Source organism: Cyprinodon tularosa, unplaced genomic scaffold (assembly GCF_016077235.1).
Source record: "Cyprinodon tularosa strain WSP-4 unplaced genomic scaffold, ASM1607723v1 ctg556, whole genome shotgun sequence".
NCBI classification, from domain to species: domain Eukaryota; kingdom Metazoa; phylum Chordata; class Actinopteri; order Cyprinodontiformes; family Cyprinodontidae; genus Cyprinodon; species Cyprinodon tularosa.
The window spans coordinates 436,066-459,461 of NW_024039292.1; the positions used below are offsets into that span (position 1 = coordinate 436,066).

General features: G+C 40.8%; 1 protein-coding gene across 1 annotated transcript in view; it reads left to right on the forward strand.

Moving 5' to 3' along the window:
* Positions 1 to 23,396, forward strand: part of sv2a (synaptic vesicle glycoprotein 2A) — a gene marked incomplete at its 3' end in the record, with an annotated part of 55,615 nt that overhangs the window by 18,445 nt on the left and 13,774 nt on the right. The window contains exons 2-8 of the mRNA XM_038305328.1: positions 2,714 to 3,469; positions 12,290 to 12,470; positions 15,136 to 15,287; positions 18,384 to 18,517; positions 20,718 to 20,807; positions 20,884 to 20,991; positions 21,223 to 21,311. Of these exons, the coding sequence (XP_038161256.1) occupies positions 2,860 to 3,469; positions 12,290 to 12,470; positions 15,136 to 15,287; positions 18,384 to 18,517; positions 20,718 to 20,807; positions 20,884 to 20,991; positions 21,223 to 21,311 (1,364 nt within the window). The remainder of the gene's footprint in view (positions 1 to 2,713; positions 3,470 to 12,289; positions 12,471 to 15,135; positions 15,288 to 18,383; positions 18,518 to 20,717; positions 20,808 to 20,883; positions 20,992 to 21,222; positions 21,312 to 23,396) is intronic.

A 23,396-nucleotide genomic window follows, 5' to 3' on the forward strand; every position in this document is an offset into this window, starting at 1 on the left:
CGAGCGGAAAAACCGGAGCCCAAAACAGGACCCAAGACCCGCACCCCACCATGCCGCGCAGCTCCCCCCCTCCCCGAACCGATACCACAGAACCGGCATAGGAAAGAAACACCGCCCAGGAACCGGCATCGTAGCGAAGGCACCGGCACCGACCCCGAAAATCCCCGAACAACACCCAGCCCCACCCCGAAGCGGATCCAGTCCCAGGCCCCAGGGATCCGAGGCCCCAAGGGCACCCCACCCCCAGACAGGAGCCCCAGCAAAGCCCCGGCCGGCCGGGGCCAGTGGAGAGGCCGCCAGGAATGAGCCAGCAGTCCCCCGGGCATCCACCCCCAGCTCCACCAGTGCACCGGTGAGCCCCGACGCCAGCCAGCGGAGGGAGAGCAGGACGGGGGGAATGGGCTCCGCACTTAGCGGAGACTTGAGATGTATTTGGGAGAGGGTGCGGTTGAGACCCCAACCTGGGAAAGAAAAAAAAAAAAAAAAAAAAAAAAAAAAAACACACCATCTCAATCATGCCTTCCCTCCCTAGTGCCCCCACTCGTACCACAGGAAAAAAAAAAAAAAAAAAAAAATTGAATAAAATAATAATAATAATAAATAAAGAAAATAACAACGCAGACACACATTCACACATAACACTCACATCCAATAATACCAGGACCAAAAACCCGGTGACACCGGTGGTCGGTCCCGGGACTATCGGATGACCCCATAAGTGAACCTAAAATCCGGATGTGAGGGGAGGGGAGCGGCGACACCGCCACACCAACCCATCTCTTTCCTGCTTCAAGCCCGGCCCCCCACCCCGCACACGGACCGGACCACCCCCCGCAAGAGCCCCCCCCGGGACCGGGGCCCACCCATCCCGCGCCGGCCACCCAACCAGAACCGCCCCCCCCCCCGAAAAGAAAAAAAAAAAAAAAAAAAAAAAAACCTTCAACCAGGCACTTCATGCCCCTCCATCCAACCTTCTTTGGGGAGAGCAGAGGTGACAGCCCCGCCACCAGCAGGCCACCTAGGCCCCGCAGCCAGCCCCAGCCAAAACCACGGACCAGGTGGCCCGCTCTTCCTCCAGGCCCCAGACTCCAGGCGGCAGCCGGAGAACAGGGTGTGAGAAGACCCCGATCCTCACTGCGCCCGCTCGAATGTGGTGTTGTTGCGTGTTGCTCTCAGATGCAATTAAAACTGGGAGTACCAAGAGGGGGTGTCCGGCACACTCCACCCCCCCTCCAGGAGATAGACGGTGCCAGCACACCCTCCCCCTTCGACAACCCTCAACCCTCAATGTCTAGATGCGATACTTTTACGAGATCTCGCAAAAGTTTATTTTTTCCCTCTATGTCCCTTTAGGGGCTCTGTACAATAAGGTAATATGAATAATAAGAATAATTGGGGATACAGAGGTAAATTTCTCCAATGTGAGATCAATAAAGTTCAATTAAAACAATTTTGAATTAAACAGAAGTTACTCAAGCGGCTGCAGCTAAGCATTATTAAACCAAAAAAAGATGAAGGTGAGTACATTAGCATGTGTCACACAAAGTGCAAATGAAGAAATCCTTTATGGGCCTACATCCTGTCATTCAAAGGATTGTGGGAAACCATAGTGCTTCTAGCAGTGGCTAGGAATAAGGTTCCTTTGCCACATGAATTGGCTCCAGGTAGTATCCTTCTAGCCTCGTGAGACCATCCTGATCTCGCGAGTTTTCAAGATTTCACTCGCTAATCAGTCTGGAGACTCTCCGTTAAAGAAAAATTGGAGCCGTTCACCAAACGACCTTCCAATCAGCGTTGGCTTTGAGGCGGGTTGAGGTGTGACGCAACGAGAAGCGCAACAGTTCAGTCTAAAAGACATGGCGGCTTCAGCCGATGAAACTAGCGTTAGCGTGGCTATCGAGGAAGTTTTATCGGAATTATACTGTATTTCTTCACTGAAAGAAGAGCAAAACACTGCTCTGGAGGCTTTTCTAGGAGGAAAAGATGTTTTTGCTCTTCTCCCGACTGGTTTCGGCAAGAGCAGCCTGGCTTGTGGTTGTGTTTTCGTCGTCGCTCTGTTAGTACGTCATATGCTTCGTTGATCTGATCGGTTTATGTGGCCCGTCTATCACCAACATAGGCCAATCAGCTAACCAGTATTTTTGCCCCTTCCCAAAATTACTTCAACGGAAGGTTTCCAGATGGATATGCGGAGCAAATCCATCTGGCGGAGTCAGGTTAGTATCCTTCTCCTTCGTCCTAGCTCCTTCCTTACTGCCGGCACAATAGGACTTAACATGGTTACTGCTGATGCTTTTCAGCCATTGTTTATGTGTCCTTACTGATTTGAGATATTTGGGTCAAGCCATTGTGTCTAAGACTTACTGCCTACCGATGGTGTTCAGAGGGCTTGTCAGTGTGCCCCAGGGGAGTTGTGGCTACAGGTTGGATTGCCACCATCAGTGCATGAAATAGCTCCTAGGAGTCCCCTCCCTCTAAAAGACTCTTTCTAAGCCTGTGTCATTTTCCTCTGATATATCTCTCTGGACTTGTTTTTCTGCTACTACGGTCTGTTTTAAGTAACTTTTCTAGAAATGTCATTTGATTGCTTTTTGTCAGTCAGAGTTAAGCTTGTTTAATGAAAATGATTTGAGCTTTAGTGCTTCTTCTTGTCGCGAGTTATACTCACAGGCCGCTGACACCACTAACATGCCGTGTTTCTTTGCTTTTCCAGGGTTTGGTGTCTCAGTGGTGACCAGCAGCAGTGCAGGGAGCCGTCCACGTCCTGCCTGCATCATTCCACAGTATTCCCGGCACACCCGCATGTGCTGATCTCCCCTGTTCTCTACAGCATCTCCTCACCACCTCCAAGTATCTAAGATGGACGATGACGGGCGCTACCGAGACGGCCGCTCAGACTTCATCCGCGGCGCCAAAGACATTGCTAAAGTTGCCAAGAAGCAGGTTGGCAAAAAGGTAGGCCGCGGAGTGGACAAGATGGCCGACGAATATGTCAAACGCTCCTACAAGCGCTTCGAGGAGGAAGACGACGACGATGATTATGCAGGTGTGCCAAGCAACGACGGGGGATATTATCGGAATGACAGCCGAGCCAACGATGACGAAGGCCACAGCGATTCCACCGAAGGGCATGATGAGGATGATGAGATCTATGAGGGGGAGTACCAGGGCATTCCAAGGGCCGACTCTGGGAAAACTGGCGGCATGGATGGGATGGGGGTCGCTGAGGCGCAGCAGTTCAGGGACCTGTCAGCCTTTGAGGGGGAGGTGAGGAAGGATCGCGAGGAGTTGGCCCAGCAGTACGAGACCATCCTTCAGGAGTGCGGCCATGGGAAGTTCCAGTGGACGCTCTACTTTGTTCTGGGACTGGCGCTGATGGCGGATGGTGTGGAGATCTTTGTGGTCGGCTTTGTGCTTCCCAGTGCGGAGAAGGACATGTGCCTGTCAGAGCCAAACAAAGGCATGCTGGGTAAGAGGTTTGCTTCCTGTTAGACTGTAAAACCTCTCATATCTCTGTGCTCTGCTCTTTATTAACTCTGTTTTAAGTTAAGTACCCTGTCTGGTATCTCAAGCTTCCAATTATCATTTCATCCCCTTGTTATCTAAGATAATACCTCCGCAGTGTCTCTTCCAGCAGTTATTCATGTTTTACAGTCTAGTAGGACCCAGTGTGCCAAACTGCCAGCTTGGTCTAAATTGAGCTCTCAGGCACACAGTATTATCAGCCTCAGTTCACCTGTTTTATTGTGTGTTTGTTTGTATTTGTGGATCTGAAAGGCAGCGTTGGCTTTGTTTTCCTTTGTGTGTGTTGTTTGTCTTTCTCATGCTGTGTACAGCACGGCTGGCTCGCTCTGTTTGCTTTGAGTGGAAGCTGAAGACTCCAGGATTGTTTTTCCTACCCTGTGGGTTTCTGTTTAATCAGAGTCCAGGATCACATGATCATCTGTCATTAACTGCACAGCAAGGATACATAGGAACCAGATGTATATCAAGAATAACTATATCCATTTAGTAAATGAAATGATTTACTCCTTGTACATTGTAACTTTACTCCTATTGGTAGGAATTGTTTTTTGTATTCTATTTCAGAATGACTTTGGCCTTTGATATATCTTTTCAAATGAAATACAAAATTCTTTGTGATCCATTATGCATTTTTATTTACTTCCATTCAAAATAGCTTTAGTTTTAGTTACTTTTGTAATGTGATATAAAGTATTACTTTTTATTAGTTTTTCAAAACCAAAATCTCTCCAAAATGTATCATGTTAAAGGTGCAGTAGGGGATCTTGGGAAAAAGGTCCAGCAAGCTATATTTTTAAAGATACACAACCATACCTCTCCCTTGAAAACCCCCTTGAAACCACGCCTTCAAAACACATGAACGCGTTTGCGGTCTGCAGTGCGTCTAGAGCAGCAGGAGCAGCGCTGATGATGCAGATCACTATGATCACTCCTCTGAAACAGTTTATTAACGCCAAATTAATTTAAAATGCTGAAATCTGCCGGCAAAACATGTTTGCTTTTATTATCCTGGTGCCTGCAGTTTGGATTACATACATGAAAAACACCTTCCAGTCACCGCGGCAAACCGCAAGGAGGCAACTGGGCCATAGGCTGCTGTTGAATGGGGTTCCTAGTGACAGCGCACTGCCGGTTTACGGGGGTCTGAGCGCCTCCGGCAGAAATAATATTTGAAGGCAGGATGGTAATCTGGATGAACTGACAATGTTTTCAGGTGGACTTTTTACCCACTGATCACAGCAAATATAGCTGCCATTGTTCCAGGCAAAGAAAGGATAGAGTAGCTCCGCCCAACGGAGACCCACTTTTCCACCGCGCAGCCAGAGCAGCAAAGATGCTTCAGCTGCGCGTCAGAACTAAACTTGTACAAGCATCAAATATGAAGCAGCACAAGCATTTTTGTTGCTGTTGCTGCCTTAGGTGTGAATAGGGTGACCAGACGTCCTCTTTTTTCCTGGACATGTCCTACTTTTCATACCTAAAAAAATGTCTGAGGGAAATTTCAAAATCGTCTTAGATTTTACTCGACTACAGTGCAGCAGAACCGAGCCGTGAGCTCTGGGGCTGGGGAAAGAGCGAACGTACATGACCTGGTGATGGTAGCCTGGACACCGGCGGCCCCGTGCATACTGTCACCGGGTCGGGTTGGTCGCTCTGCCTCCCGCCGCCGGGGTTGCCAGTCCGGTCAAGTCAGCAGCCCCAGCTGCCCCCAACAAGTGTCCTCCTTTTCAGAAACCCAAATCTGGTCACCATAAGTGTGAACATAACATAACAGTGGCTAGCTTCCAGCCATGGCGTCCTACAGGGGGGAGGGACAAGCAGATGACCATGATTGATGTTTCATGGAACCAATCGTGTACAACGGACCGTCTTTTGTGATTGGTTGGGGTTATTCATTGATTTCTCACTGAAGCGGGGACCATATATTTTAGTTTCACTGCCAGACCTTCTATTTCACTGCTTGCTAAGCAGCTGTGGGAAGATCTTTAAGCCACATGGTAAAAAATGCGTCAGAAAAGATCTCCTACTGCACCTTTAAGTTTCAACTCAATTTCAATTCAATTCAGTTCATTTACATTGTGCCATTTCACAACATGTCTTCTCAAGGAACATTACAGAGATATTTAAACCAGATAATACAGTTAGATCGGTTAAAATGTTTCTATATAAGGACTCTCATCTGATTGCATTCAGTCATTGGCTTTGCAGGATTTGCTCCTCCTGCATGAACATGTGGTGATTGGAGACATTTGTTGGGGCTTTGTCATTGACTTTGCAGCAATCCATTTCATTGCGCATGCAAGCAGCGACAGTGGAGATGAAAAAAATTGCTCACTGGATATGGGGCCAAAATTGTTGCTTTATTATTTGCAAATGTGTGTGGAGAGATGTGTATCTGTATCTCGATTTGTGTGTGTGCAGTGGGATTTGAAAATGTGTAAATGAAACTGTAAATGTGTGAGGAGATTTGTGTGTCTGTACAACAATCTGCAAATGTGTAAAACTACTGTGTGTGTAATCTGGTTTACAAATGTGTAAAAAAATCCACAAATCTGTATTCAGATGTGTGGATCAATCTGTAAGCACACACAGACACACTTATGTCTGAAGTACTTTCGGTTCAAGACCCAGAAATACAGACGAATCATTGCTTACAAGTCGAGCGGTTTCTCGGTTGGCTCTCTTTACTTTATTTTAATTTAAACAAAGGAAACAAAAAACCCAACTTATTAACCTAATGATGAACTTTGGAACAATGTATTGATTCATACCAATAAAAGTGACAATCAGATGTAAAGAAGGAAATATTAAAACATTTCATCCAGAGTATCAGAAAGGGAAATTTGAAGCAGAACCTAACTCAATACACTGGTAATATTGTGTTTGAATATTATTATTCATCTATTCACCATCCTGGAGAGAAATATCAGCTGTGCTGCTGCCATCAACACCTTTGTTTATAGATGTTGGAGATCGGCCTGTTTTTCAGTGTAGTCCTGTTTCTCTGACTGTGGCTGGATGTGCTCTCTTCATCCTCTGACATGGGAGCTGGCTCGGAGCCTGGTTCTGCTGGAGGTTTGTTCCTGTTAAAAGGGAGTTTTTCCTCTCCACTGTCGCTACACGCATGCTTAGTGTGAGGGATTGCATTCAAGTCAATGAATGATGCAATCAACTGATTTTCCTTTAATAGTAAAATTTGACTCAATCTGATTTTATGATCTATTGCACTGTAAAGTACCTTCAGATGACATTTGTTGTGAATTGGCGCTGTAGAAATAAACTGAACTGAATCCTTGCTGGTGTCTGGTCCTCTTTGAAACTCCTGCAAGGGAGGGGTTTAGCAGGAGGAATTTTAAGCATTTGTTTTCCAGATTGACTTCCAGACAGCGCTGATAAATAGAACGGACTAAGATCAAATGGGATTTTATAAGCTAACCTGCACCCTTTTTGGTGTTTGCTAACATTTGTACATTTTGTACTTCAGGGAGCTTGTAAAGGCCGTGTTGCAGCTGACATCACCATGATATTCCCTGTATATGTCAGTTCTGGCAGCATGCTGCAGGGGCGGCGATTTGGCGTCTTTAAAGGAGTTTGAATCCTCCTCCATCCCTCACCCTGAAGATTTCACCTCTAAAGGAAGCAGGATAAATGCTTAGGTTGTAGGAATACTGGGGTATTTAGGGGTGGAGTCCTCAGCTAGGAGACACGACCCGCTTCCATCCTCTTCTTTGCCTCTTACGCAACATGTCTGACTCATTGCAGAAGAGGCTTTTTTTTTTCTTTGCTCCAGCTTCTCTGCATCCCCTGATTTCCTGCTGTTCTCTAACTCCCCCCACCATCCTGTGTGCTCCATTAGCACTCAGTCTCAACATGGAATCATGCCTTGCATACAGTGGAGGAGCCTCTGCACATGTGCGGTTCACACCAGCCGACTGTAAAAGCTCATTTCATAAAACACTGCCATCTTTTTTTTTAGGAGGAGGCTTCCAATTGCAGGTTTTTAGGTCACATCTTAGGGGGATATTTATTTGAATAAGGAATAGATACTCGGGACTTTAGAGTGACACTTAAATGAAATTGTGATGCAGCGTTGATGCTCAGTGAGCGGGAGGGAACGCAGTGGTTGTCATTGATTTGCCCTTCTCATGAAGCTGCCCGTTGCTGCAGCCAGTTAACCAGAAACTGAGGAGGTCTGCACAGAAAAGGGCGACTTCTGTTACAAACTAAGCTCAAATGTTTGCGTTTTCCAAAATTTCAGGCCATGTTCCTGTTTAGTTGTTATTATCTGAGTGTAGCAACTGCTGCAAAGATTAGTCTGTTTTCCCAGAAAGACGCTGGTGTGGCTTTTTTCCTGCAGCATTCAGGAACCTTTCTGTGTTCTTATGCCTGTTTGGCCTTTTTAAAGGATTTAGTGAGTGAAATGATGGATGAAGGGAAACAGATGGGATAAAGACAAGATGGCAGATCTAACTAGGCCTGTCTGATTTACTGGTTCCTGTGGGACAGGGCTGGCATGAGGAAATTGGATTGGATGCTTTTGCTACCTGGCTAAAATTAGCAACAGTGTTTGATGCACATTAATGTAGGTGGAAATGAGGCTCTAAGTTGAAATTTGCTTTGATAAACATAAAAATGATGATTTTACCTGAAGTTATAGAAATTGTGTTCTGCTGTTAGAAAGCTCTGCATGAAGAACAGGGGTAACCAGCTATTTATAGTGACCCCCCCCCCCTTTTTATTCCTCCCCACACACATCCACTTGATTCCTCTGTCCTGGCGCCTCGAGGAGCTCTGTCACAGTGATGACGCGCCGCTGCCCCCTCCTCTCTTTTTCTCCCTTTTTACTCCTCTTTTCATGCTCTCCATCTCCTTCTCCTACCACTTCCGCCTGAGATGCTCAGCTCGGCGTAGAGCTTCGCTACCTCTCTTTAACACCTTTTCCAGCTCATTTCTTTCTCTTTTTTTCTGCATCACTGCGGTTTGCTATAAGCTTTATTTATAACATCCTTTTGTTTCTACAAATCTGCTCTTTTTCCTTCTTGGTGGTCTAAGATGTTTCAGTTCGACTGAAAAATGAATTAAAGATGAGAAAAAGAGTGTAGAATATAAAACAGTGTTCTCATCTTACATATTGAACCTTTTGTTTCTGTTTAAGTTTTTTATTTTTTGTGGTTCTTGAGTTTGCTTTATTTTGTTCCGTGTTGTTCATTTTTGTATTCATAGTTTTGCTCTTCCTGGTTATGTATTTATATCTTGGTCTAGTTTTAGTTATAGTTATGCTGTCTCTTGTCTTTAGGTTAGGTTTTCCATGGCTTCGGTTATCTCCAGTCCCTTCTATTATACTCTAGTTTTTCCCTTGTTCATTTCTTATTTTGTAGTCATTAGATTTATTGCCTTTTATTAGGGCTGGGTATTGTTCAAAAATTTTCGGTGCCGGTACCAATACCGATACCTTCACTTCGATACCGGTTCCTGAACCATACTTTTTTTGATACCAGTTTTATGATATCAATTCGAAGAAAAAGAAAATTACACAACATAAAAAAGTACAAATCTTGAGTTTTATTTTAAGCTCTGATTTTTCCATTTACATTTTTCCTCTTACATAAAAAAATTCAGTGTCTAATATTCACTGTTACATTGTGAGGACCTTTTTACTTAACAGTTTTCCTTTAGAAAAATTAACATGTCTGCTTTCTCAGGAGACAAACAAGCCCGTTGAATGGGATTCCTACTGACAGCGCACCGCTGGTATGTGGGGGTCTGAGCGGCTCCAACAGAAATAATATTGGAAGGCAGGATGGTAATCTTGATGAACTGACTGCACTGATTAAGTTTTGAGGTGGATTTTCTCACTTAAAAACATAATTAAAACTACTTTATTCCCACTGATCACAGCAAATATAGCTGCAAGGCAAAGAAAGGATAGAGTAGCTCCGCCCAACCCATGTCAGACACACTTTTCGAATGCGCAGCCAGAGCACAAAAAGCAGCAGACGCGATTTTGCTGCTCTTGCTGCGTCCGTTGTGAACGCAGCATGATTCACTCCGCTCTGGCTTTGCTCCGCCCACGGGCTGCTGAGAGGAGGATGGTCGCGCCGGCTGTGGTCCGCTCTTCTTGCAGTCAAACACCGAGCAACTTTCTGCTCTTAAATTGTTTCCGTGCGCGATGTATTGCATTACGCACTTTTGGCATCAGTCTTAATAAAGTGAAGCCGCACTTTTGACCTGGGGGGCATTTTAAAGGGGTTCCATGACGCTCGCAACCAGTTCACAACAGATACACATGAACTCTGGCTGTAGGCGTGACCACCTGTGTATTTTTCCTGGATGACGCAATCACGTTAAGTGTTACAGCCAATCACCGAAACTTGGTATCGAAAGACGAGGCATGTTTCGATACTCTGTAGAACCGAAGCATTTCGGTCGGTACCATAAACGAACCGATGTTCGGTACCCAGCCCTACCTTTTATACCTATTTAAGTTATTTTCTAGTTACTTTTAGATCACAGTGTTTCTCCCTGGTTATTCTTTGTTTCCCCCTAGTGTCCTTCCCTTCTAGTTACTCTGTCTACACCTGCTCCCTATTAGCTAATCGGTGCTCCCATTGTTTCTGTCTCACATATATACACCTCCTGTTCAGCTGCTCATTGCTGGATCATTCTTTAGGTTTATTCCTAACTAGTATCTATTTTTTTGTTTCTTGAATTTCTTGTCGATCGGTCTGCATTCTGTATTTTTACCTCTTCATTAAATTTAGCAAGAAATTATCAATGCCTCTTCTACTCTGCATTTGGGTCTACAGCAACATTCACCAACCCTGACAAACAGTTTTCAGTACAGTTCATCTAATGGGAACAAATTACAAATCCTAACTGTAAATAAAAGAAGAGAAGAAGAGTATAAGACATTGAACTTCCTTTTCTCCCTGCTGTTTAATAATATTCATTAAGGGAAACTTCTTTGTGTTCCCATTAGGGAAAGAGAATTGGCTTTTTTTTCACAAAATATAAAAAAGAATAATCAGGAAAAAATATGTTGTATGAATATATTATTTTTTTGCCCCTGCTTAAATATTTGTCAATTGTTTTAAAATAAAAAAAAAAAAAGGTAGTAATGAGCTCATAAATAATAGAAAATCATTTGCTTCATTAGGCATCCAAGCTGCTTGATCATTTCTTACTGATGAAGATTTCATAATCAATGACAATCAATAGACATTGGATTATTTGGTAAAAGCTTCATTTTTTGTACTATCCAGAGTTTTGGGGATCTCTGGGCATTAAACGACTTTATGAGAAAAGTGATCCAACGCAGATCACGGTTTGGCTGTTTTGTGTTAGTAATGATTAAATTTGAATGCTGGTGTCTCTGGCTGCAGTTTAAAATGTCCTCTTAGCTTCTAGTTCAGAGTGATCTCGCCTCAGACGTATCAGTGAGACCTCGGGTTGACAGGATGTCAATAAATAACTGACTGGAAGTGAGCGAGTGTGGGAGCGTCAGACAGATTTACAGCAGCAGCTTTGGATTAGTGGATGTCATGTTAGCTCCTTGATTCTCATGTTTTTTGGGGGGTTTATCTGGATGCTCAATTTTTCCATCTGTAATCTTTGGAGCACTTTTATAAACGTGTAACACAAGCGATCAAATAATTCGGCATTGATTTAAAGCAACGCTCTGTAACTTTTTACATTAAGGCTGCAGCTAACAATTATTTTGCAAATCGATGAATCTGTCAATTCCTTTTTCGATTAACCGATTAATATTTGGATAGCCAAAGGTTCCTTAAAGAAGAATTTTTACGAAATTAAACCAGGTGAAGCAAAAACTTTTCCACTTGAGGATTTCTGGATAGAGCAGATTAAGAGATTGCATTTTTTTTTCTATCTTAACTGCAAAATGTTTATTTATTTATTTTTTTTTACAGCCAAGTTTCAACCAACCAAGTTCCAAAAACTCACTTCAGGGAGATGCTTATCTAACTCCCCAACACCCCCCACCTCCATAAAAGGAACGTCCACCTCTCCTTCTTTGGTTCTTTTAGATAACGTATTTATTTGGGGAAGTTTTTTTCCGTTCTTCCAGCAGATCTTCTTTCCTTTCTCTTTTCTGGAATCCGCTTAAGTATTATGCGTTCAAAATTCTAATGTTTATGTTTGTATGTGTTTTAAATAAATCTGCTTGGATGTGTATTTACCAAGTGTAAAAAGCCTGACTTCATAAAGGGATTTTCTTCTCTTAATGGAATAATATTTTGGGATCTCTACCAATATTTGGTAATAAAAGCATAATTTTATTTTTGAAACAGAACAAAAACCAAAAACATAATCCTCTTTGCTACACAGGTGGATGTAAGTGGAGCTTATTTTCGTCCAATTTGTATAAAACGCCTCACAAATCTTTCAGACGCTGATTAATAAACTCATATTTTAACGTCCATCATAAGACGAGAGACAGACTTCTAAAATTCTACACAAACTCCTGCTTTTTTCTGAGGAATCTCCTACTGTTCTTCCAGTTTCATAATTTATGTAAATCTTTTTGGAATTCCATTAAGGTTTCCCAAGGAGGTAATTTAAAGCACATTAGAAATCTAATGAGAGTGAAAGTATGTTTTAAAGTATGAGACACGGGTTTGTTGGAGAAGAATAATCTGTTATCATGCCCTCTGCCTATGTCCTCGTCTTCATTATCTCTTCCAGTCATTTCGCTCTGTCTCTCATCTCTTACCGATCAACTGACTTTTCCTACCTCCTCCCTCAGGTTTGATCGTGTACCTGGGGATGATGGTTGGAGCCTTCGTCTGGGGCGGCCTGGCTGATCGGATCGGTCGGAGACAGACGCTCCTCATTTCGCTCTCTATAAACAGCGTGTTCGCCTTCTTCTCATCCTTCGTCCAGGGCTACAGCTCCTTCCTTTTCTGCCGTTTGGCCTCTGGTGTTGGGTAAGCAGGCAGATGAATCATATAAGGAGTCACAGCCGCTGATGCAGAAACAGTAGATGATTTGATTTGAGTTGAAGTGCCAAAAATCACAAAACAGATGCTGCTGAAAAACATTTAATTTGTTTTATTTACTTGATTATCAAGTAAAGATTGATGGAGATTTGTAAGAATTCATTTGTCAGAACTAATGAACTAACAAAACATATTTTGTCATGAACAGTGTGTTTTCTTTTTTCAAAATAGGCTTTATTTAAGTTTTTACTAAAAAATATCTTTAAAACGTTGTTTAATGAGCAGACTGACACCTCAGCAGTTCAGCACCAATGCATCTATAAGCCTGTTGCCTATTTACCTCAATTTTCTTCAGGTGAGAAGTTCCTGTGTTGTTCTGTGGGTGTGGCGTCAAGTGCCTCCATGTTAAATGGGTCTGACAATCAAACTGTTATATTCAAGATGGATTTTGTTAGGGATGCACGATATAATCGGCCCCCTATCGGTATCGGCCTTAAAACTGAATATCGGACATCGGCCACCCCACCGATATTTAACCCGATATTTGATCAGCTTCTGAGTTTCTAAAGTCTAAAAAAAAAATATAAAAAATACTACTTCTTCTTCTTCCTCAAAAACTTCTTTTTTACAGACTTAAAAACTTCTAAAGACGAGGGAAAAAATATTGATACATTAAAATATCACAATAAATTCATATGCTGATATATTGCCATTTAAAAACACCATATCAATCTCTTTACTAATGAAATATTGCTATATGTCATCGTTATGCTACGAAATCCCCCGAAAATTCACGAAATTTTGCCATATTTTTATATGTTGATATATTGATGCGGTATCGATCTATTTTACTAACAAAATCTCACAAGAATTTGCAAAATATCACGAGAGTTTGTAACAGAACGATGAAATTTCACAAGATTTTGAAAGTAAAATAGATCGATACCGCGTCTTTAAAAATATATTTGATATCAGAATATGAAAATATATTTGAGTATATTATTTTTCAAAGTGTCAGAAATGGATAACAAAACTGCTATTTCAATGACTACTTATTTTTGTCCAGCTTTAACATCGGTATCGATATCGGTTATCGGCTACATGAGTTTTAAAATATCGGCATATCGGATATCGGCCAAAATCCCAATATCGTGCTAGATTTTGTGATTTCTCAAACTCAACTCCGGCACTACCTTACATAACTTCACGTAAGGATAAAGAAATAAAAAATACATACATTAAAATTGATACATTAAAATATCTGCTTCGAGAGGAGAAAATTGCTCTCTGTGCGCGCCAGCTCCTCCGACGCCCGCTCGGGATCATGCTAGGGATCTCACCTCGCGCACGATTTTCTATCCAGCGGCCACGCTCGAGGAAAGCTGCACTTTTGAAAGCGTCTCTGGCCTGACTGATTTTGTCCGAGCGCAAAGAAAAATGTGTTTTGACAGGTTGAGCAGAGACAAACCTCTTCTGTAGTCCTCCTCCTGATTGGGCCTTAACACATTTTACTTCACGCAGGGAGAAAATCAGTCTGAGGGCAGAGACACTTTAGAGAGCGCAGCCGTCCCCAAGCGTGGCCGCTTGATGAAAAATCGTGCAAGCGGTGAGATCCGAGCACGATCCTGAGCGCACCTGGGAGGAGCTGGCAATTTTCTCCTCTCGAAGCGGCAGTTCCTCTCACATTTGTGATTTTATTGTGCGATGGTAGATAACCATGCGCAGAAGTATTTTAACATACATGTAAGTCTGTTTATTTTGCTTGTGGGCGTTTTGAAATAATTGTGACGCCACACAAATGTAACATAATGCACTAACAAATGCTAAAACAGAAAAAAGACATTGTTACAAAGCGCTCTGAAATAATCAACTCCACAAAACCACAGCAAGAGTTCAGCACAAAGCAACTGTTCTGAATGATCGCTGTTTCCTCCAGTCTGAGTCCCATGAGGAAACCCTCCCCTTTGTTTGGCCACTGTCAGTCAATTATTTTAATGTGTTCTGCCAATCAGCATCGAGCAGCCAGCGTAACGACCCGCCCCTGCTCCACGGATCCTGTACGAGGCTTAGCCACTGGAAAAGGCAGACCTTTGCTTGTCCAATCAGGGCTCTGGTTTCTTGCTGTCTTCTTCAATGCACAGAGGCTCCAACCTCAACAGGGATTGCTCATAGTGACTGACAGGCAGCGTCCTTCTGCTCCAGAGCAGAGGAGAGATCGCATCAGAGAGCGAAATAATACATATTTAAAAGATGGAGAATAATAAGCGTGAGAAAATAGAAGAAATTTAAAAGGTGTAAAAAATGTTTTTTAACCATTTAAGCATTTTTAATGTGAGGGATTGCATTCAAGTCAATGAGTCAATGCAATCAGCTGTTTTTCCTTAGATAGAAAACTTTGAATAAATTTTACTGTATGATCTGGTTGAACTGTAAAGTGACCTGAGATGACATGTGTTGTGAATTGGCGCTATATAAATAAACTGAATTGAACCTTCACTTTTACTGCATAACAATGTAAAAAATTCACCTTTGAATTCTGTTTCCTTTTTAATTCTAAATCATTTTTTTTTAATCTGCTACTAACTTTGTAAAAAGCATAATTTTCCTTTTAATCACCTTTCTCTGTATTCTGCCTCTTTCTGTAACTCTACAGCATCGGTGGCTCCATCCCCATCGTCTTTTCTTATTACTCAGAGTTTCTCGCCCAAGAGAAGCGTGGCGAGCACCTGAGCTGGCTCTGCATGTTCTGGATGATCGGTGGGATCTACGCCTCCGCCATGGCCTGGGCCATCATCCCACACTATGGTGAGAAAAAAAAAAAGCAGGATTATGAGTCCTTCTCAGGTCAATCATGTTATTGAAGTCATTTCAGAAAATAAGTGATTATCAGAGAGTAGTGCTCTGAAAGACACAGTATCCATTAGAATCATCCTCCACTTTATTTCAAACCTATTGCCGTTTGATCTTGATCTGTTTCTGTTTCCCTGGGTTATAAAGAGTCTGAAATGAACAGGTTTAAAAATTATTACTACAGAGTTTCCTCCAGGAGTTTTTTTCCTGTGGTTGTGGACTAATGCCGGGGGGTTATGTGTATCTCAAAAACAAAACAATAAGACACTGCTTCACTGTTGTTAAAATGTTGGAATGCAACATATATTCTCCTAATTAATGGATTTTTATGAATTGCCTTAATCCACACTGCATAAATCTAACCAAAGAGACAGTAATCAGAGGCACACATTGCAAGGTGAATAAGTGATTCTACCTGTGTGGTAATCAGGAAAACATTTTATTTCAACACTTTCCGGGAAGAATTTGAGAAAAACTGCGCTAGCTACACAAGAATTGATTAAAATAAAGAGATGGTGTGATATAAATAAACTATCGTTAAATTTGAAAAAAAAAAAAACAAAGCTCATGATATTTGGAAACATTAAAAAAAGTAGTGAAATAAAGTTAAGTATTGATTATGTAGAATTAGAATTAGTTGATGAAATAACATTTTTAGGTGTCATTTTAGATAATAAAATTAGTTGGAAGGGACATATACAGCTCGTCCGGTCACAGCTGGCCAGATGTTTGGTTGTTATAAATAAAGCCCGGCACCTTCTAACCAAACAAGCTTTATACACATTATACTGCTCATTGTTTCAGCCCTATCTAACCTATTGTGTTGAAGTGTGGGGTCATACTGACAAAACAAACATTTAACCATTGATTATTATGCAAAAGAAAGCAATACGAGTAACGAATAACAAGCATTATAGAGATCACACTCACTGTTTATTCCTTGATTCAAGAATTCTCAAATTTGTAGATCTGATCAATTTCAGAACTGCTCAAATTCTTTATAAAGCAAGAAATAACTTACTTCCTGAGCACATACAACAATTGTTTTCTGATAGAGATGGAAAATATAATCTAAGAGGAAAATTAAATTTCAAAACTAAGTATGTTTGAACAACAAAAAGAAGCTTTAGTTTATCAATTAGCGGAGTGAAGCTCTGGAACAGCTTGCCTGAAAACATTAAACAATCTAAATGCATCCAGCAATTCAAAAAAGAATATTAAGAAAAGTATTTTTGATGAATACAAAAAAGAGTAATATATAAAAAGTTGGTATATTGTCTTACCGTAAATAATTATCCTTTACCACCATGACACATGTAAACTGAGGGGGAGGGCCTAATAAGCTTATGCTTCCTCCTACTCCTTTTTGAAAAATGATGCATTTTTTTGAAGCTGTCAATGTAAACATTGTTAAATCATATCATGTTTCAAAATAAATGGAATGAAATGAAATTTACATTATAATTACAGTAGTAGCCATCCAAAATTTCCCCACTTTCTTTGATGGGTCCTTGGCTGATCCCCTGCAGTTCCTTCTTAAACATCAATCTTTGTACTAAAATATTCTTTCTGTCATGATTTGTGGACATTAAGATCTAAAAAGAAGTGTCATCTCCTGGTCGGACCCTGTAATGGTATATAGAAGAGGGGGGTCACTGCAGTGACTGGAAATTGGAGGGGATTTTGCTGGGAGGAGGGAAGCGGGCTGCCATTCAGCTGGCGTTTGACTGGGAAGGGCCATTTTTAATGGCTGCTACGGTATATCCTTTTTTGCAACCCAGGGTGGAATATTTAGGAGTTTTGCTCACATGCTATAACATTAGCTGTATGAAAATGGTGCAGGTCTCCTCTCTGTCCTCTTTGCTTAAAATTTGTGGGGTTTTTTTTTCTGTTATCTTATGCAGGCCAGTTAGTTCTACGTCAGCCCGAGCACCTAAATTCGGCCAATCATATATCAACGGTCATCTGTCAATCAAATTTTTTCGGTCATAGCATCTTGATTCATATGTCGCAGCTAATATTTGCAACGGTTGAAATCAGAAATCAGAATCCTTTCCTTTCCCATTGAGTTGCGTCCCAGTGTCCACAGGGATGGACGTCTGTATCTTCGGCAGGCGTAGAGCTAACAGAACTGGCAGCGTTGCGAGGCAAGGGCTCAAACATGTACGGCTGGAAGCCTTCTACACCAAACCAAGCTTCTGCCGCCCTGGCGTCCTCTTCCACAACATCTTCATCCCCGCTTTCCTCCTCTAAATAAAAAATGGATGACGGAGGAGACTCATCCACGACCTCCGACACTAAACTCTCCTCCTCTTGCATGTTTCCGCTGTCCATAGCGTTCCTTGACAGCGTCGTTTCTAAGTCACCAATTTAGTGCTACTTGGTCCCAATGGAATTTACCATTGGGAACCTACTAGCACTAAGTTGCTAACTGGTTAGCAAGATTCTTACGACAAACTGGCCACAACCAAACTTTTTTGCGAACCTTCCGCCACAACAATCCCTCGTTTAAAGTTGTGCACCACTTGGGAGAATTCGGAACTGCAACAGTTGGAACAGCCGCTTCCCTAAGACTTGAAAAGAAAAACAAAATAAAAAAATAGGTCCAACCCTGCTGCAAGCCTGAAATGGGGCAATGGTCCACAATGGTCCATACTTCCATGGAAAAAGGCCCCCGGTTGCTGTGGCAACACAATCCTGCATAAGCGAAAGATGAAGAGTATGACTACTAGTAATTGTTGCAGATCCAAAACTTGGAGTTAAATTAAAACAGAAAAGGTTATTCAGACACAGAATCAACCTTCTTTGATTACTGCCTCAACTGCCAGAGATAAATACGACTAAAACCTGTAAGCTGGTAAAGATTTAACAGAGAAAAGCAGCCTCCATCTCTGAAAGAAGGAGTGATTCCCAAAATGTTTACGTGGGATTTTTGTCTTTTTAATTCCCCTAAAGGTATTTCATATGTTTCAACATTGTATTTTTTCTGGCTGCAGGGTTCTGTGAGGGAACTTTGGTTTCACTTTCCCCTGTTTGTCTGTGCCTGTGCAGGCTGGAGTTTTCAGATGGGCTCAGCTTACCAGTTCCACAGCTGGAGAGTCTTTGTGCTGGTGTGTGCTTTCCCGTCTGTGGCCGCCATCTGTGCACTCAGCACCATGCCTGAGAGCCCACGCTTCTACCTGGAGGTGAGCTTTCACCTCGCTCAACCAACAATGGACCTCATGAAACATATATAAAAATAAATTAGAGCTTATGATAAAAAACAAAGCAGAGGAGTCATTTATTCAGAGCTCACGTTCCATGCAGTCGTTATGTAAACTAGCTGTAGCAAGAGAAGATTCACCAAAGATAAACTTGGCTTTGATCGATAGATTTAATTGAATTTTTTTCCGACAATATTTGCTCAGTAACTTTAATTTCAAAAGTATGGGGTGAGTTTACTGTCAATACAACAAGCAGATGAATGAGTTTGTGAATGAAAGTCAAAATAGTAAATATATGCAAGAGTTGTACTCTGTGTTTCTTGTTATTAACCCATAGATACATGTGACATCAGATCTTGATATGTGAGAATATAAGTGTAGAAGTTATAAAAACTATTTAGACACATACAACTTTGTCAAAGCACAAATGTATAAGTTTGAATCACATATTTGGAAGTATGAAACATTTATATTCTATTCTGTTCTGCTATATTATAATATGGCAGTATCTGAACGTCCGCCCTAACCCCTAAATCCCTCAATCACTATATAGAGCGTTGACTATAAGGTGGACTTTATAGTGAACTCAGTTAACTGACCGTTCGGACAGATGGTCACTACTTTTCGGCTCCCCTGCTGGTCACCTAACTCCGCCTCTGACACGGTGCCTGCGCCATCTTTCTTGTTGTCGTGTAGCGACAAGGGGCCGCTGTGACAAATCCCACGATGCTTTGCGAGACATTGGATGATCACTACTTTTCAAGGTGCATTGTGGGAAATTTGGAGTCCACTACTTTTTCATCCAACAGACCAGGGGTCATTAATTAAAAATGAGTGGGATTCGAAAAAGGAAAATCAACAACCAATAAAGGTTTGATGACATTTTTAATTATAACCTGTTACTTTAAACAGCATTTAACACTGAAATAAAATGAGGTTTTTATGAATCATTGTTATACTTAGATTTTTTAAATAAAAAAAATAAAAAAATAAAAACTGTTTTCATTGTAACATTAGAAGTGCTTTTTTTTTTTTTTGGCGATGTGGCAATAAGAATAATTGTCTTGATGCCAAAAAAAGAGCCCAACAGATTTTACTTTAACAAGTGGAGCAGTACGGCTATCGCCATAGTGTTCCGCTAGATTTATGCATATCAATAGCTTTATTATAATTCATGCAGGGAGTAGATTTATATGGACACTGCAATGTTAGTAGAACAGGAAAAGAAAAACAGAAAAAAAGGAGAAAAGAGGAAAGAAAGAGGAGATAAAAGGGAGACAATGATAAAACATTTTCAGTCTGCTTCATCACCTGCAAAGAGATGTAAAAAGAAAGGCACAACCAAAGGATATAGTATAAGAGATGCACTAAAGTAACACTTTGATACTATCGCTGAAGTATAAATAGTATTATTTAATCTGACATGTGTACTGTGGTAGCTGAAGATAAGAATGTGGGCTTTTTAAAACAATCTTTCATAGTTCGATATATATAGATGATTTCCTGACTTTCATATCTCTTATAAAACACCTAAACTCCCTTGCAGCCTGGTGCCGGACGTTCTGAATGACTTTACTGTATTAACAGGAGAAGCAATGCAGGTGAAGTTAGATACTTTTGTCAAACAACATGCAGTAGTTTATAAATGTTTTAAACCAGTTTGAGTCCAGATTAGCCTGCAGGTGGATCCAGATCAGGACCCCAGTCCACTGATCTGTGACCTCTGCACATTAAAAAAGGCGTAACCACTATAGAGAGCCCTATATAGTGATTAGGGCAGACGTTCAAACATATTCTATGTCTTTGCTTTAAGAGGTTTTAATTTTTTTGCATAAATTTGTAAATTGTACTAGAATTTTTTTATTTGTACATAGAAAAGTAGTCAAAGTTGTGATTTGTACTTGTATATTGGGGAGGTTTTTAAACTTGTATTCTCACAGATGAAGATCTGATGAAGATCCTCATCTATTATAAATAAAAAATCTCCTTTGTATCTATGAGTCCATAATTAGGAGCAAGTATAAATCTTTTTTTTTCTTCACATTTTTGACTTTCATGTCCAAATTCAGACATCTACAGGTATGTGTTTAACGGCAGTTATTTCAATAACATTTTGTCTGGTGTTTGTCTGATTCTCAGACATGAGAATGTTCTAGGTAGTTGTCTTGTTGTCCTCCTGCAGAACGGGAAGCATGACGAGGCTTGGATGATTCTGAAGCAGGTCCACGACACCAACATGAGGGCCAAAGGTTACCCAGAAAGAGTTTTCTCTGTAAGTTTCACAGAACGCCACTAAATCTGATCTCTGATAAAAATGAAGCATTAAAGGTGCGATCTGTTGCCTCCAGGTGACCACCATTAAAACGGTGAAACAGTTTGATGAGCTGATGAACATGAGCGATACCGCTGCCTGGCATCAGAAATGGAGGTTAAAACTCGCCGCAGTTTTTCACCAGGTGAACAAACTTATAATTATTTTTTTTGACATTTTGGCTTATGTTTTTTTATTTTACTTTTTCGTTTTTCTGCAGGATATCTGGTGTTTATTCTTTTTTTTTTTTAGAACCATTCGGACCTGAAATTCATAATTCGATCAACTAATACTTGCTCTGAGATGTTTTCTGACCATTTACTCTCTTTTTGGCCGTGCAAAATCATTTCCTCCATTTCCTTTTGTATCCTTTTAGGTGTGGAATAATTTCCAAACCATTTTCTCCCCTGAGTACCGTCGGACCACCTACATGATGATGGCCGTGTGGTTTTCTATGTCTTTCAGGTAAGACAGGGTTCATCATCCCGGTTGATTTTATAATTAGGACAGTTTATTTTAACAAAAAGTGATCAGTAAATTATTACATTTAGTTGATTCATATAAAGCTAATTAAAAACAAATCTTTTCAAAAGGGACCTGATGACAAAAACAGATATAAATTATATCCAGAAATGTAGAATTAAATAAGTGCAATCATATTAAAAGGAGTGAGCAGTTATTAGTAAATATTTAAAGTTATTATTGGATAAACTATCTGTGTTAGAGCAAAGATGAGTTCTATTTTTTTAATGTTTTTACTGAATTACTTAAAAACAAAGATTAAGACTAATTGTTTGTAAAAAAAAATATACAAATATATTTATATAAATCTTATATAAATATATATATATATAAAATCTTATCTTTATTACGTTTTTGACTGTTGTTTACTGTACAAATTTAGACATCTAAATCTCTGTTTTTATTGACAGATAACTTTAACCTTAAAGTTATAAAGGATTGAATAAATGCATTAAAAGGACTACATATTTTATTATACTAACCTGTAGCATTTCGGTGTATTTGGATGTAATTATGTTTATTTTAATTATATATTTTTATATTTAACTTCCTATTATAGGTATGATGCTGAAAAATAATGTTTTTCAAGCAATTTAACAAAAATAAATTAGACTTTGCACTAGAATTACAAAGAGTTTATACTATTCAAAAGAAATCAGGACTGTATAATCCTAATATTTCTGTGTGAAAAAAAAACAGTTTACCAGCTAGTTAGATCAATGTAAGACTGAGAACGTGAAGAAAATGCTTTAATAAAGGCAGCAGCAGTTTACAATGAGGGAAGCTGCTGAGCAAAGACGCATCATAGCAACAAGCACTCACTCACTGAAACATCGGGATTGTAGATATGGTAGGGTGACCAGACGTCCTCTCTTTCCTGGACATGTCCTACTTTTCAGAAACCCAAATCTGGTCACCATAGATATGCTAGCATTGCTATCAACAGCTTAGCAACAGAATCATCATTCCAGCTTGCGGCTGTGATGGCATTACGGTGGGAACAGCCCCTCGTTTCAGTAAAAGAAGTTTAGCAAATCCTGATTTGAACTGTCCAACATTTTGAAAGCCGTCTTCAGTAAAATGCTTCGAGCAAATGAACAGCTGAGCATCAAACTTTGCAGGGATCTTCAGATAGACAAAAATAATCCATGCCTGTCGAATCTTCGGATCCTTGGGAAGAATGTGAAAATGTTCCACTTCCTCCGTGCAGCCTGGAACGCTGCATTTATACCCATGGTTATTATAGAGGCTAAGCCAAAGCTTTAAGCCCCTGAGGTGGTACACCAGGGTAAAGTTGACACGCCGATTACTTAGCCGCTTAATTGAAATGAGAGCCGTCCTTGATGTTAGTGCAGGTAATCCATTTATTTCCATGACTCGGCAATGTTCACAATAACACCGCATACATTGTTTCTGCGATCCACATAGCTTTCATTTCTGTATCGGTAGTATTGCTTTGCGTTGCGTTGCGGTCAAAAACTGTTTCCCCCTTTCGGGTGGAACACACCTGTCCTCATCAACACCGGATCATACTTATATAGACAGCTGACAGATCATGTGACCCAAACCATTTGGAATACAGAAATTCATAATCTGCTCCTACACACCGGCCCCTAATTGTTATGGCAGGCAGACGTAACAATTATATGCAATAACAATAGGAGCAAATGAATACATAACTGTTGATTTACACCCCCTGTATCAAACAAAGTTTGGTAATAGGTCTTTCAATGATATTGTTCTTTGTCTGCAGTTTTACAGATCGCACCATGCCTTTTTTATCAGAAAAAACCGATATTACTTTAGCAAGAGGCCAGGAGCCACGTGGGGCAGATGAATCCATGATGACGACGACATCTCCAGATTTCAAATTTTGCTTCTGTTGATTCCACTTCTGTCTTTCTTGCAATAGGGGCAAATACTCCTTGATCCAGCGTTTCCAAAATAAATCTGAGATGTATTGAACTTGTCTCCAACGGCGCTTCACATACATATCTGACGGTTCAAACAGCCCAGGTGGTAAGGCAG